Below are 14,531 nucleotides of genomic sequence, written 5' to 3' on the forward strand. Positions count from 1 at the left end.
AGCCCAATTTCCTTCTGAACAGAACTCCTATTATTAGCATTAATGCAACTATGGAATAAAAGTCTATGAAAATCCTACACACAGAATACCTGCCTTTTGCAACAATAAAATCAAGATTAACTTCTTCTACCTAATACTAAGAAATCTTTAAGGCTCAGTTTTGATGAAATGTAGAATCCTTATTGTACTCGAAGATACAGAGAGAAAGAAGAGCGCTCACAAATGAGTTTAGCAGTACCTTGAAGATAGTTACAGTCGGTGGTTTTGCTTTTTAAAATCTTTATTATGTACAGAGTATGTACATGCTTCCATTGTAGGTCATAATATTTTTTTCAATTTGTACTTCTACAAAATGGATATTGCTGCCTCTATACATGTGCAATTCTAAATAAGCCCTGAGTAAATCTTAAAGCGCATTGAAATATTCTAAATTCTTATTTTTGCAACTAAGGATCAGTTAATGGTAGCATTATACCTTTAAGGGGGAAAACAGTTTAAAAAGTAAGATTCCATGCTGCATTTCTTTTATGCCTAGCTGTGAGCACAATATGATACATAATATACAGTAACAATCCATATAATTAGAAAATGTGAAAAGAAGCTGACCTCACCCCCCCCCCAAGCTGTTGCTTCCTTTTCTTTTGAATTAATGGCAAATGATTCACTCAAAATCTCAAGTTTTAGGATTACAATGCTGTCCAGTTCTCTGCTGATTATATTTTGTAAACATTCAAATTTAAGGTAATATGCGGAAGAAAATGCTATGATCAAATAGATAAAGTGCAGTTCTTGAGATACACAAGGCATCATGCCAATATTTTTTTTTAACGGAACAGGAAACCTGCTTAAGATATAAGCTTGTCTGCCTCCTGAAAACATAAACAAAATCACTTGGAAACAGTAATGGAAGGCTGTATCTCTCTGTATTGCCAGAGAACATGTGCAAAGAACTTTGGCCGTCAAGTGGTTTCAACCGTGTGTGAAACTTGCATTGTTTCGCACACAAATGCAAAGTAGAAAACTGGTCTGTGTCAGCAAATGAACCCAGAACCAGGCAGAAGAACCATTAAAAATGCTGTTTTCAACAGCCAACCGTTTGGGTGGAAATTTTCCAGGAATGGCAACCCAATTTTGTTGCTGAGTTCATGGAGCAGCAAGGAAGACAAGATAAAGTGTATTCTTCAGCTAGTAAGTGAGGCTCCCAATGGTTAACTTGTGCCATGGCTGCTGTAGTCAAAAACACCTTTTTTGAAGAACGACGAGAACTCACAGATAGCATGTTTTGAAAGGGCCAGACCCTCTTTGTTTACATGCAGTGGTGATGATGGAGAGTTGAGCATCACAGCAAAGAAATTTCTGAGATATTCCTGGGGAGGGAGAGAAAAACATAATCACAACTGTTATGGAGTGAATACCGCGCTTAGAGAAGCATTACAAGAGAAGAAGCTTTTATAAATCACTAGAAAATTAAGAATCATACCAACTGAAATACCAAACCTTTCAAACTATTCATCTTGACTAAAATCTTAAACACTGATTAAAAATCTATCTTCCTTCTAAACATATCCCCAATTTTCTACTAACAAATGTATTGCACGTTATATATCCAACTAACAGACCACTGAAATCAATGGATTCCTATCCACCGATATAAATGGGTCTTCTCTTCAATCCTTTATCAATCTATTCTGCTCATTGTTTATTATTTTAAATATAACAATACAATAACTCATACTCATGTGGCCTAAACATGTGGCCCAGAATTAGTGCAATATTTCCCAACACTTTTCTCTTCCCCATTAAACTGGAACCCCTTCAAATGTATTTCCAGTGCCCCAGAACCCCAACCTCTAGATGCTCAAATCACATAAGACTAGCTAAATGAACGAAAACAGAGGGGGGAATAGGGGAATATATATTTTCAGAGTGTCTCTGACAGTTGTCTTGGGTAATCACACACCTTTGACAAGAGGTTGAGGAAGCTGTGCCAGATACGTTCAAACTTATTAAGATTCTCTCTTTCAAAATAAGCTGCTTTCTCATTGTCTGCATGATTCAAGAAGTTGTAAGACCTGTGATCTGCAGCTGGTCCCCTAGGGCCCTCCATCTGTGAAAGATCATTGTCTTGGCAATCTCTACTGCCTTTTGAAAACACATTGTTCGATTCTTGCTTAGGCCTCCTCACTTCTCTCCTGCTTGGTCAACTGTATAAATCACTAAATAGAATCTTAGTAAATACTTATTGTCCACTATATAGATGGATTTTATTAAGTACATTGGGTGTAATATGGTTTAATATTTGGAATGCCTAACCTGCCTTTTTCCTTAGAAATCCTTTGATTAAATTCCTTTTTTATTTTCACCAAAAAATGTACAGTACATGAAAGAAGTGTTTGCCGCTTTGTCAAAACAACATTCTGAGCCATAAAATGAGATTTTTCATGTTTTATTTTAATAGCTCCATCGCTATTCATCTTTACTGTATTCTTAATCTTCTGAGGTAAATATAGTTTGTCAACTTTAAAACTTCATTTACCTCAGAAGATAAAGAATACGGTAAAATGAATACAGTACAGTATTGAAAAGTCACAATGTTTGAGTTTTGTGAGGTACCGGTATATAAAGATGCAAAATATCTAACAATGTGAAGTACATGAAGATTTGCAGTACTTCTTAACAGTGTTAGAAACTCAGTATATAAGCTTAGGTGCAAAATGGCTCATTAAACAATTACAGTAAACAAATCAGAAGGCCTAGTTGCCATTCTAGGGCCAGATGGCTTGAAAGTCACTATTTTTCAATATGACTTTTTGGTTCCTGAATTTCGTTCTGATTGTGAAGATAAAACAACAGGGATAGAATTCTAAAGGATGTGTTGTTAGTGTGTGAAAACAGTCAAGATCCGAGGATCCCCAGAAATGCACTTCCAGGTGGTGGAGACATCAGGCACTATCCTGGCGCCCATCTTCATTTTGTCTTGTGGCCGATTGCCAGGTGCAAAATGTGCCTGGCAAATTTTGAACACTGTTTCTTAATAGAATTTGCTGTAAAAGTTGCATTCAGGTTTTTATTTCTTTATTGGTAGAACAAAATTTTTATGTCTACTATCTACTGGTTACCTATTTTCCAACTTTACAATATCTGTGGATTTTATACACTTCAAAATTTTCTAGTATCTTCATGGTGATCCCACTAAAAACCCCCAAAAAACACCACATCCAGTTGGGCCCTATGATAATGTCCTGCATTTCTCTTCCAGTGCTTCAAGCACTGCTTAGTTACAAACGCTTGGGAAATATCAGTAAGATGACCAGAAATTCCAAGTTGAGCTTCTGCAATATCAAGACCTGTTCTCTCTTTATTATAGCTAAATTTAGAAGGAGTCCAGACATTTTTTCATCCCTCATTATTGCCCCCTTGCTGTGGGTAGCTTTGGGCATTGCAGGAATCCAGGAACTCTAACATCTGAAGAGGGAATTTTAAAATCTGCCCTACAGAAAGATACAGAGAACTCCAGATACGTGGGCATTTTACTATGGGTAGATTATAGAGGATATACAGTAAGTACAGATGAGCCTGTCATTTGTGCATTTTCTCCCTCATACTTTTTGTGGAGTCCCAAATAGTGTGTAAAATTCACTCTAAATAATACCTTAAGAATTGCAAGTGACCAACTGTCGTGGCATGAGGAGAATTTATGCAAAACGTATCTCAATCTCCTGATGAAAACAATGTAATATTTGAGTGGAAAATGAAAGCATGTGAAATGCACATAAAACGTATGATGGAGAGTAAATGAAGAGGTGAAATGTAAGCAGAGGTGATGGAAATATTATGTACAGTAAAAGGATCAGGCTTGCTTGGTAACAGACTGGATAATAACAGCCTTGCTGTATCCCAGCGACACTGCACACTGTAATTGTGGACTCAGGGGAGAAAATAATCTATTTACTAAAGTATCCTTTGAAAAATGCACAGTTCAGAGAGTTACATGGAGCATCAAATTTATTTTGAGCAGCTTTTCCCAATAAAGTAGAAATTTCATCTTCAGGTGAAGTTTTTCCATGTAAACATGACTGACGTGTCTAAATACTGCTAAAGTTCTCAGAGGTTTATTACGCAAATACTTCAAAATGCTAAGCAAAGCGCATAGCTATTTTATTGGTCTTCTTTTCACTGACTGTACTAACCCTCCATACCAACATTTTGCTTTGAGGTGTGCAGCAAAATCCCTGTAAAATGAATGTCAACAGACAAAACAGTCATTTAAATCAGGGAACAGATGTGTCAGCATGAGTTATGACTAGTTCACAGAGCAAGGTCCCTCTGTTTCATGCTCATTCCCTCTAAGACAACGAAAACACAAATGTTGGATGCAGCAGCTGAGCAGCGGGCATTTCAAAAATGTGTACAGCTGGGTAGAGAGTTTTACTGGCTAAAGTGCAATAATAGTTTGATATATTTATTATTTATTTAAAGGATTTTTATCTCACCCTCCTCGCAAGAAGCATTATTAATGACTTATGAGAATGCACCAATGTCTTACTCAGAAGATGTATTTACAACACCAACGTTTTAAATACTATAGACCGGCATTTTGTCTCAATTTTCTTTGGATATATACTACTGCTTTTTTTTAAGGGAGGGAACCCTATGTTCTGAAGGGATGGCATAGCTGGTAGAGCATGAGACTCTTAATCTCAGAGTCATGGGTTCAAACCCCATTTTTGGGGAAAGGGGTTGGACGACGACAACAACAACCATTATTATTATTATTATTACTACTACTACTACTACATTGGTACCTCTGGTTACGAACTTAATTTGTTCCGGAGGTCCGTTCTTAACCTGAAACCATTCTTAACCTGAGGTACCACTTTAGCTAATGGGGCCTCCCACTGCCCCCGCCATGCGATTTCTGTTCTCATCCTGAGGTAAAGTTCTTAACCCGAGGTACTACTTCCAGGTTAGCAGAGTCTGTAACCCGAAGTGCTTGTAACCTGAGGTGTTTGTAAGCCGAGGTACAACTGTTTTATTATACCCCGCCCATCTGGCTGAGTTTCCCCTACCACTCTGGGCGCCTTACAATACAGTCATACCTCGGGTTAAGTACGCCTTGGTTTGAGTATTTTCAGTTTAAGTACTCTGCGGACCTGTCTGGAACGGATTAATCCACTTTCCATTACTTTTAATGGGAAAGTTCGCTTCAGGTTAAGTACAGACTTCTGGAACCAATTACACTCATACCTCGGGTAAAGTACGCTTCAGGTTGAGTACTCCGCGGACCCGTCTGGAACAGATTAATCCACTTTCCATTACTTTCAATGGGAAAGTTCCCTTCAGGTTAAGTATGCTTCAGGTTAAGTACAGACTTCTAGAACCAATTGTGTTTGTAAATCGAGGTACCACTGTACATCAAAAATTGTAAAACATTAGATATTATAATTTTCCCAATACAGGGGACCCCGTGGTCCCTTCCAACTCTACAATTCTTTGAAAAGATCCATATCACCTTGGAATGAGGATGGATTTATCAGGTTAATCAATAAATGAATTAGGGATGTCTATAGTTGGATGTTCTTCAATTCCTCTGACATGCAACGTCAGCTTTGCAGGGTTTTGCCTCACTGCCCCTTTTGTTTTACGGCAACATTTCTTTTTAAAGCGTTCTATCCACTTACAAAGACTGTTGACAATCTACAAAGAGGTTTTAGCGCTGAACGTGGTCTTGTTTCAAACTTTTATTTGAGGCTCAAAGCTGCTGCTGCTGCACAGAGCGTCTGACCCAACATTTGAAAAGGTGACAGCAGAACTGCCCTTTTGGTTTGTCCCACATAATTATGCCCTTTAGACAGCCAAACCAGATCCATACGGTGTGAGCTATGCTTAGTTCAAAGCTTTAACCTTCCAATTCAAACACCCCTGAGAGGAAGAGAAAAGAAGCGCTTAAAACTCAGACCTGCTTCTTTATTGACTGGGCTGAGCAACTTTGCTCAAGCATTAATTACGGCAAGAGTGATATTGTAGCCATTTAAAACCTTATTGGAAGCTATTTTAATAGACCTGTACTCTTTAACTCTAGCCTGGTGTTCATGTGATAGGCAATATTTCAGCAGAGATGTCATTCTAACGTTTTTTTGCACCATCTCACATCATAGGGGCTCGGGTTTTCAGGGTCTGTAACATAAATCCTGGTTTAATTTAAAGTTATTAAAATTATAAAAAAATTAATGGCTTTGGGCAATTCAAAGAGAAGGCGTAATTGCTCTTCTGGTTGTGACATATTAACAGGGAACGTAGCTCACTTGCACTGTTCTCATAATCTTTTGCAAATCTTTGAAGTCAACAGCAGAGTTTAACTATAAGTTTTCTTTTTTATCATGATTACCAATACCTGCACTGTTTTAAAGCTTACGTGGTACAAACTACTCTGAAGAAAAGGAAAGTTGGGTTTGCAACTGACAAAACCAGCTCTCTGAGGTTGGATGAATTTTCTGCCTCCAGTTTACAGAAAGCATCAAGGAAAAATGAAAGGAGGTGGGGAAATTGAGGGTTTGGATAAATTTTACAAACACAACATGCATGTGAACGTATGAAGCATATGAAAATGAACGTGTGAGAACTCTCTGCCCTATCTCTAGCTGGTTATGAACCAATATTTTTGAAGTATTTACAACATGAGCAATACATTGAAAAGCTCTAGATTTAAATCTAGGTATGGTATGTGTGCCCGCCAATAAGAAGAACCAGAAGAGTAATTACAGCGGTACCTTGGAAGTTGAACAGAATTTGTTCCGGACGTCCGTTCGACTTCAAAATGTTTGGAAACCAAAGCACTGCTTCTGATTGGCTGCAGGAAGCTCCTGCAGCCAATTGGAAGCTGCAGAAGCCCCGTTGGACGTTCAGGTTCCAAATAACGTTTGCAAACCAGAATATTCACTTCTGGGCTTGCAGCATTTGGAAGCCAAAACGTTCGACTTGCAAGGCACGACTGTATTATTTCTACAGTACTTTTACGTTTGCATTTCTACCAATGGTTGTTCTGAAATGGAGAGGAGCTAATGTCTCTAACAGCATAGCTGAGGGTTTGCTTTTTCACACCCAGGTAAAAGATAACATTATACTCTGGAGGCGTCTCTTGCGCTGATCTCTGCTTTACTGTTTCCCAGTGCACCTCTGTTGCCACAAACACATTATGTTGAGCCTTATAAAACCGACTAAATGTCCAAGCCAGTAAAGTTCAAGCTGCAATAATTATCTACAGCAATGCTTCCTACTACACTCATATATAATATATATTAAATTCATTCAGAATCCATAGGACTTAATATTCCTTACAGCACACACACAATAAAGCTTATGTTCTTTGCCACAGTTGAAAACAGCAGCAACACTATTTAAACTGTTGGGGGAACCTAAAATTCATGGGGGGTTGGGTTGTAGCTTTTTGAATCTGTTTTTTTTTGGGGGGACGTGTTAAGGCCATATTTAAAAAGTTCAGAATATGCCTGGCTAGTGAAGGAAATCCATCTTTCCTCTTGAGCACTAGTTAAAACAAGTCTTGTCAAAATCCATTCGCAGACAACAACAAAGGAATTGAATTTCCTACGCATCTCTGGGTCAGCAGTGACAGGATGTCATTTGCTGGAGTGGTCCTGGCAAACAGCTAACCCAACTGCTTGACATGCATCACCCTCAACTTCCTTTGGTGAAATCAAAAACTGAGGGATGATTGATAAGGTTGCTCTGAAAAGGGACAAGACCAAAGTGCATCTTGTGCCCCTGCCTGAGTGGTCGCTTTATTGATACACTGGAGCTTTGAACGTGAAAATCACAGTTTGAAAGCTATACAGGTACACAGCCCCGGCGCAGACTGGCGAGCACATTTGAAAAATTTGCTCTGATCTGACAGCAGAGGAAATTAAATAAGGTTAAACTGGAAAACAATGTATTTTTCTCAGAAACGCACCAATATTAGTCACTTCATCCTCCTTTTCCTCTAAAATGAAAACCATCTGCGGCCAAGTTGAGATTTCTAGCATATAAATCATACCGTGCCAGTTTCAAAAAAGGTAATATATGACCAAAATAGAAAAAAAATGTAGCAATTTAGTAATCTTTTAAAACGTCAAGCTGGCTGAGTCAAAGAAGCAAAAATGAAAGAAAGAAAGAAAGAGGAGCAGGCCTAAAACTGGAGAAGCCAAGATAATAAGGTGCTGCCTTAAAGCAATTCTTGCAAAGCTCAGGAACTGGAAGCACAAACAATTTTCTTAATAATTTTTTGTCAACTGACATCTAACTAGCAGTTTTGACAGCTCTTCCTAACTGAGCACAGTTGCATAAAATCCCACCAGAAAAACATAAATGTTTCCCTTACTACTGTTTTCAGAAGGGTTCCCCCTCTCCTTGATTTGACTTGATTCCCCCCCTCCCCACATTTTATCTGAAGATAAATAAAATAGGGCAAGGCATATGAGCAACTACAGTGATTAACATCTTGCCTAAATGATTGTATTTAGGGAAGAGCCGTGGCAAGTTTGTTCCTGCAAATGCCACGTCCCGCTCAGTGCTGCAGGGTAGGGTGCCGCTTTGCATTGTTCTGCTTCAGGCAAGTCTTCCCTTTGCACCTGGTTTTCTGGAGCTTTGGGTGTCTCCTTACTGGATGTCTTAAAAGGCACATAGTAATACATTAAATACATTAAAATACCCCACATTAAAAACTTCCCTGAACAGGGCTGCCTTCAGATGTCTTCTGAAGGGGGCAAGTGTCCAAGGCAGGAGGAATAAAAGCTGCACCACAGCCCCACAAAACAGCGCGGACCCCCACTGGTTTTCTGAAGGCAGCAGCGACATCTTTGAAGGGACATATTGGGGTTCGGGCAGCTGCTACGATACCTACAAAGCTCTGAAGCTCTAGGGTCAGCCCAAAGTGAATGGCCAATCCCTGCAACCAACCATCCAAGTGCTACACGGGAAGTACCAATACAAAAGGGCTGACCAATAGGCTTGAATAAACCCCAATGATCCAGGTTATTAAATGACAAACTGATAAGGACAAGCTGATAATCTTTGGGTTACAGAAGTGGACGTAATCCAAAAAGGCTGAAGGAGTCTGGGTAGAAAACAATATTGCCTTACCTCCCCCCTCCCCATATAAAAATCATTCTGCGGTGTGCTTCGTTATGATGGCATGTCACCAAACTGAATCCTGAGGATGAAATTCCATTTGTTTCTGCAGGCAAGCCCCATTGCATGATCTTCTTTTACAACTGTCTACTGCTAGGCATCAATGTGATGCTGTTTATATAATAACTCAACTGTTCAATCTGATAAAAACTAGTAGCATATGCCCTTCAGAGCCTTAAGCAACTCGGTTTGATGTACTGCAGCATTCGTGGCATTTGTTTATTCCTTTATCTTGATGTGTAGGCAGCAAATGAAAGCCAGGATAGAGAATCAGGAAGTCTAGTGTTTCAAAGGTCAGGATTTTTGTAGGCTCTATTTTTTACACCTAACACAGAACTGAGGGACAATACCTGGAACACCCTTTTTCTTTTAACCTCATAAGTGTCTGTATAGAAACCCGACAAATCTTGTGTTTATTAGGCAAGTGCTGTAAGAATAAATGGTCATATGCTGAAACTGTTTTGCAGGCATTAAGCTGCACATGCAATTCCAAAAAGACGTAACTTATTTGAATGACAAGAAATGGCTGTGTTAATTAGCACTAAATACAACTGGCCAAAAGGAAACAGGAAAGTGAAAAGTCATTAAGACAAAAGAAGTTTACTGTTATGAGTTTATGGGTGCCAGACTCCCCTGTGTTATGAGTTTGTGGGTGCTAGGCACTTAATCCCTGGACCTAGCAAATGTTAAAAGCTAAAAGCTAAAGACAGGCTAGTTTCCTCAAGAGGTAATCAATCGCCTGGGAGATGAGCCATTAAGAAAACAAAGGAAAAGTAATGAGCCATTAAGAAAGCAAAGGCTCTGGGCCAGACAATGAAGTTGTGATTTCTAGCATACCATGCCAGTTTCAAAATCATACCACACCAGTTTCAAAAAAGTTAATGCAGTATATGAGTTGCTTGGAATAGCCAATACTGACACTGTGCCCTTTGTTGTGGTCCCGGAACACATTGAACTCCATACAGTACTCTGGAGCCAGACTTGGGGAGAAGAAGAATATTTCCTAGGTAATTTCCTTTGAAGGTAGCAAATTTACGATGTCAACCAATAAATTGACTCACAAGCATGTTAATTTAAACTGATGTATTTTCTGAGAACACAGGAGACAACAGTAACGGAAAGCTATGCTTATGAAATAGTGGGCACAAAGCGTGCTGCATCAATGCAGTACCACACTTTGTGGTGTCACGGTGGCCATACAAACAGATGCAGGATAAGCAGCAGCTATCAGCAGTACAGACAGAAGTCAATTACTTCTAGATGTGAAATGAAGCAATAAGTCAGCATTGCATGAGTCACAAAAATGTTGAAGACGGGTTACAGTGTTGTTCCGGTATAACAATCACATGCTGAACACAGGTATTTTTATCGACAAGCTGTGAAATATCCTGCAAAATCCAACACATATTTAATAAGATGTTATAATATGGATTTACATGTTCCGTATGTCTCATAATGTTGTAGCCATTTGGTGCGACTTTTATAAACAGCAGCTACACATTCACAGCCATGTCCCAAGTGCAGAGCTGTTCAATGCTCATTTTGTGATGTCCAAAAGACTGCATCTTAACAAAGCTGGTGCAGGTGTCTAACGACGGCTAAGTTGCTACTTTTCAAGGGGAGTAATTCTAATACTAGATTTTGGCATGCTTTGCTTTCCCTTCTTTAAATATACACATCCGCACAGCCAGGGTTTTAAAAACAGTCAAACAGTCAAATAGCTTTCCCCTATTTATAGTTATCAAATGGCATGAATGGATAAACAACATTAACTTCTATTCATTAACTTTAATCAACAAAATTCTTGGCTGTGTCAGTCAAGACAGATTTAATTAAGCAAGGGTGGCTTTAAAGTTAAATTGCAGTACTTAAAACTGCTGAACAATTAATTTAGAGTTTTACCATGCAACAGGCCCTTAGTGACCACTAAATTAAAAGTTGGCAAAATAAGCCAGAGACTTAGGCTTAGTTCTCACTGAGCTGGCAAACTCATGTCTAGGTGCCTTCACTTCAGACGGCAGGTGAAGGCACACATGACTGAATGTGCCACCTCACCAAATAAATAAATCAATGCATACAGAAAACTAGGGTGTCAGGGAAAAAGATAGGCAAGAACTGTTCTCCCTAACGTCTATATTCAGGGAAGTTTTTTGGTGAAGAGGAGTGCTGTGAGTCCCTACCCGCAATTTGGACTGATAAACCACAATATATCATTTTGCTAGCTAAGCGAGTTCTTTTAAAAACTTTTCCTTCAAAGTCTTATCTAACTACTGTGAACAGTCGCAGCGACAGAACACATTACTGCATAACTGACAAAAAAAATATCTTAATCTTTGGGAAATCTTACTGTTTATATTTCATTTTCATTTCCCATTGAAATACTTTACCTCCTATAGGGGGGGGAAATACCTTTCAATGCTCTGTGCAGTCTGATGTGAGAGATTTCACAGAAAGCTAAAAATGAAAGAACTGTACAGGTTACCGGACTGTTTTATCATGGGCTACTTCTGAATCCGTAGGGACCCAGGTGGCGCTATGGTTAAACCACTGAGCCTAGGGCTTGCTGATCAGAAGGTCGGCGGTTCGAATCCCTGTGACGGGGTGAGCTCCCGTTGCTTGGTCCCAGCTCCTGCCAACCTAGCAGTTCGAAAGCACGTCAAAATGCAAGTAGATAAGTAGGAACCGCTACAGCGGGAAGTTAAACGGCGTTTCCATGTGCTGCTCTGGTTTGCCAGAAGCGGCTTTGTCATGCTGGCCACATGACCTGGAAGCTATACGCCGGCTCCCTTGGCCAATAATGCGAGATGAGCCCGCAACCCCAGAGTCGGTCACGACTGGACCTAATGGTCAGGGGTCCCTTTACCTTACTTCTGAATTCACAAATGTCCTCCAATAACAACTACCAAACCACCGTTCACTGAGGTTCACATCCCACCATGGATTCTCCTGCACAGAAACTGGTTCCTACACATGCATTAAATTTGCTAAAGTCAGGTGCTTTCAAACTACCAGGAGAATGCAAACAATACTACTAGGCTACTGACTAGGTGAGAAGCGTCCTTCATCAAAGCAATAGACATTTACTGACAGGGATGTCATTCTCTGCTTCCCAGCTGCATGTGGATATCTACAGTTGACAATTTTCAAAGCCCAGCAAACCTTCCTTCCTGATCAAGGAGCAGCGCTCAAATTTTACAGCCAGCCACCTGGTGCTAATGGCCTTTTGCACTATCCCTCGAGCTGACAAGTAGAGACAGTATCTCAGCTGCTGCCAGCCAGTTCGAAAAGAAAAACTTGTTTTGGCCTACTGACCTCAGACGAATGTGATCGTCTGCTTATGGAATAAACTGACTTTCTATGTGAAATGAAGGGACCAGCCGGGCTGTTTGATGTAAACACAGTTCATTTGGTTGGCTTCCAGTTATGCTCCCCGCCCCCTAAGGTTTAATTTGCTTCACTTGTATTTTATTTCCACCAGTGCCTCCTAACCGGATGGTGTTTTGCTGACTGCTGTTAAGCTGGGTCTCTAGCACTGAGATGCCTTCAGAAGTAGTCCACAATGAGAGCTACTTTTTGTCTGAATGCTGACCTAATTATGCTGATTGCTGTGCTGTTTTCCTGCTGGGATGCCTTTGGCAGCAATCGATGTGAGAGTTGATCTTCTGGCTGCAGCATAGCAGGCACCTTCAGACTGGTTCTATTAATAGTGCACTTGGAAGCAGCAAAACACACTTTAAAAGGACGTGTTTTGGGGTGTTCTTAGAAGCTCCAGATCAGAACAAATTGCTGAAAACTTGGGGAAGCCCAATGATGATATGCAACTGCTGGGGGGAAATGTAAAAGGGCAGGGGAAATGTGCAGGAGACTGGGAACTAAATATATTGCCTGTTTGCTGGGGGACCCCATGTTGTTGTCACCTCCTCCCCCTGAGCTCTTGGTGGGTCATATGCAACCCTCCTTCGATCTTTCTGCTGATTGCGAGAACGTTGAAAGGTGAGGCAAGCCCATTGGTCCTGCACCTCTACTATGGTTAGACATTTATACTGACGAGAGAGGACTGTACACAGTATGCTATTCTAGGCTTCATCAACAGAAGTATAGGGTCCAGATTAAGGGACCACTGTATTCTGCCTTGGTCAGACCACACCTGGAATACTGTGTCCAATTCTGGGCACCACAATTTATGAAGGATGTTGACAAGCTGGAATGTGTGCAGAGGAGGGCAACCAAGATGATCAAGGGTCTGGAAACTAAGCCTTATGAGGAGCTGGGTATTTTTAGCCTGGAAAAGAGGAGACTGAGAGGAGATATGATAGCCATCTTCAAATATCTCAAAGGCTGTCACATGGAAGAGGGAGCAAGCTTGTTTTCTCCTGCTCTGGAAGGTAGGACTTGAACCAATGGTTTCAAGTTATAAGTTGCTGTGGCTCAGTCTGTTAAATGGACCCTCAGAGTCCCCCTTCAGACTCCCCTCACCTTCAGAGTCCCCCTTCATTTTGCTGAAATGTTTTACGTGTGTTCTGTTTACACAGGCTCATCCCTGTGACTCCCCCCACCCTGTCCCGACCCATAACCTATCCTGCCCCCCCCCGGCGAGCCCCACTTCCACTTGGTCCAGTCTGGAAAGCCAAGCCGAGATGCTGTGGAGAGGGAAGCTTTCCTAGGTGCAGTACCAGTGTAGCCGTAGCTAGAGGGTGCTGTTTGCAACCTCTCCTGTACTCCCAGCATGCACTTTTGTCTGAGTTGTGAGTTTTGGAACACATGGTTTTGGGGTTATTACCTGGCCCAGGTGCAACATCTGTCTATGCAAATTGTATGGGGTCACTCGCATATTCACTTGGGACGTTGTGTCAAAATTTGAACGCAATCGGTCAAGCGGTTTCAGAGAAAAGTGGAGACACACCCACATGGCCAGTTTACATTTATATATATATAGATTCTGGATAACTTGAAATCTTGCATGCTGTTTTGTGATATTTTGGTGGTCTAATAAAACTATTACCCTTATACAGTACATATTTTGGTGGGGCATTCTTATGGGTCTATATAGCTCCATTTACTTTTGATGTGAGCCAAAACAGCAAGTTAATAATTCAGAATCGAAAAGATCTATAAAATCTTCCCTCTGTTCTAAATACTCATCTCATTCACAACCTTTTAGCCCTCTAATGAACATATTTCCTAAAACTCCTACGATGCTTCTTTACAAGACCATGAGAATATTTCTGATCTATGTGTCTCATTACTTTATGATATACTGTAGCCATCTCCCATGCCAAATGAAGCAGCCGCAATTGCCCATTTACCAATGGGCTATTTAATTTCTGCCACATGGAAATGGTTCC

General features: G+C 40.4%; 1 protein-coding gene across 2 annotated transcripts in view; it reads right to left on the bottom strand.

The window, feature by feature from the left end:
- Window positions 1-262: 262 nt before the first annotated feature.
- Window positions 263-14,531, bottom strand: part of KIF16B (kinesin family member 16B) — an 85,601-nt gene continuing 71,332 nt past the window's right edge. For both annotated transcript variants that reach the window (XM_035110049.3, XM_035110047.3), the window contains one exon: window positions 263-1,367. In XM_035110049.3, coding sequence (XP_034965940.2) covers window positions 1,209-1,367 — 159 coding nt within the window. In that variant the 3' untranslated portion in view covers window positions 263-1,208. The remainder of the gene's footprint in view (window positions 1,368-14,531) is intronic.

This window comes from Zootoca vivipara, chromosome 3 (genome assembly GCF_965207765.1).
Source record: "Zootoca vivipara chromosome 3, rZooViv2.hap1.1, whole genome shotgun sequence".
Taxonomy (NCBI): domain Eukaryota; kingdom Metazoa; phylum Chordata; class Lepidosauria; order Squamata; family Lacertidae; genus Zootoca; species Zootoca vivipara.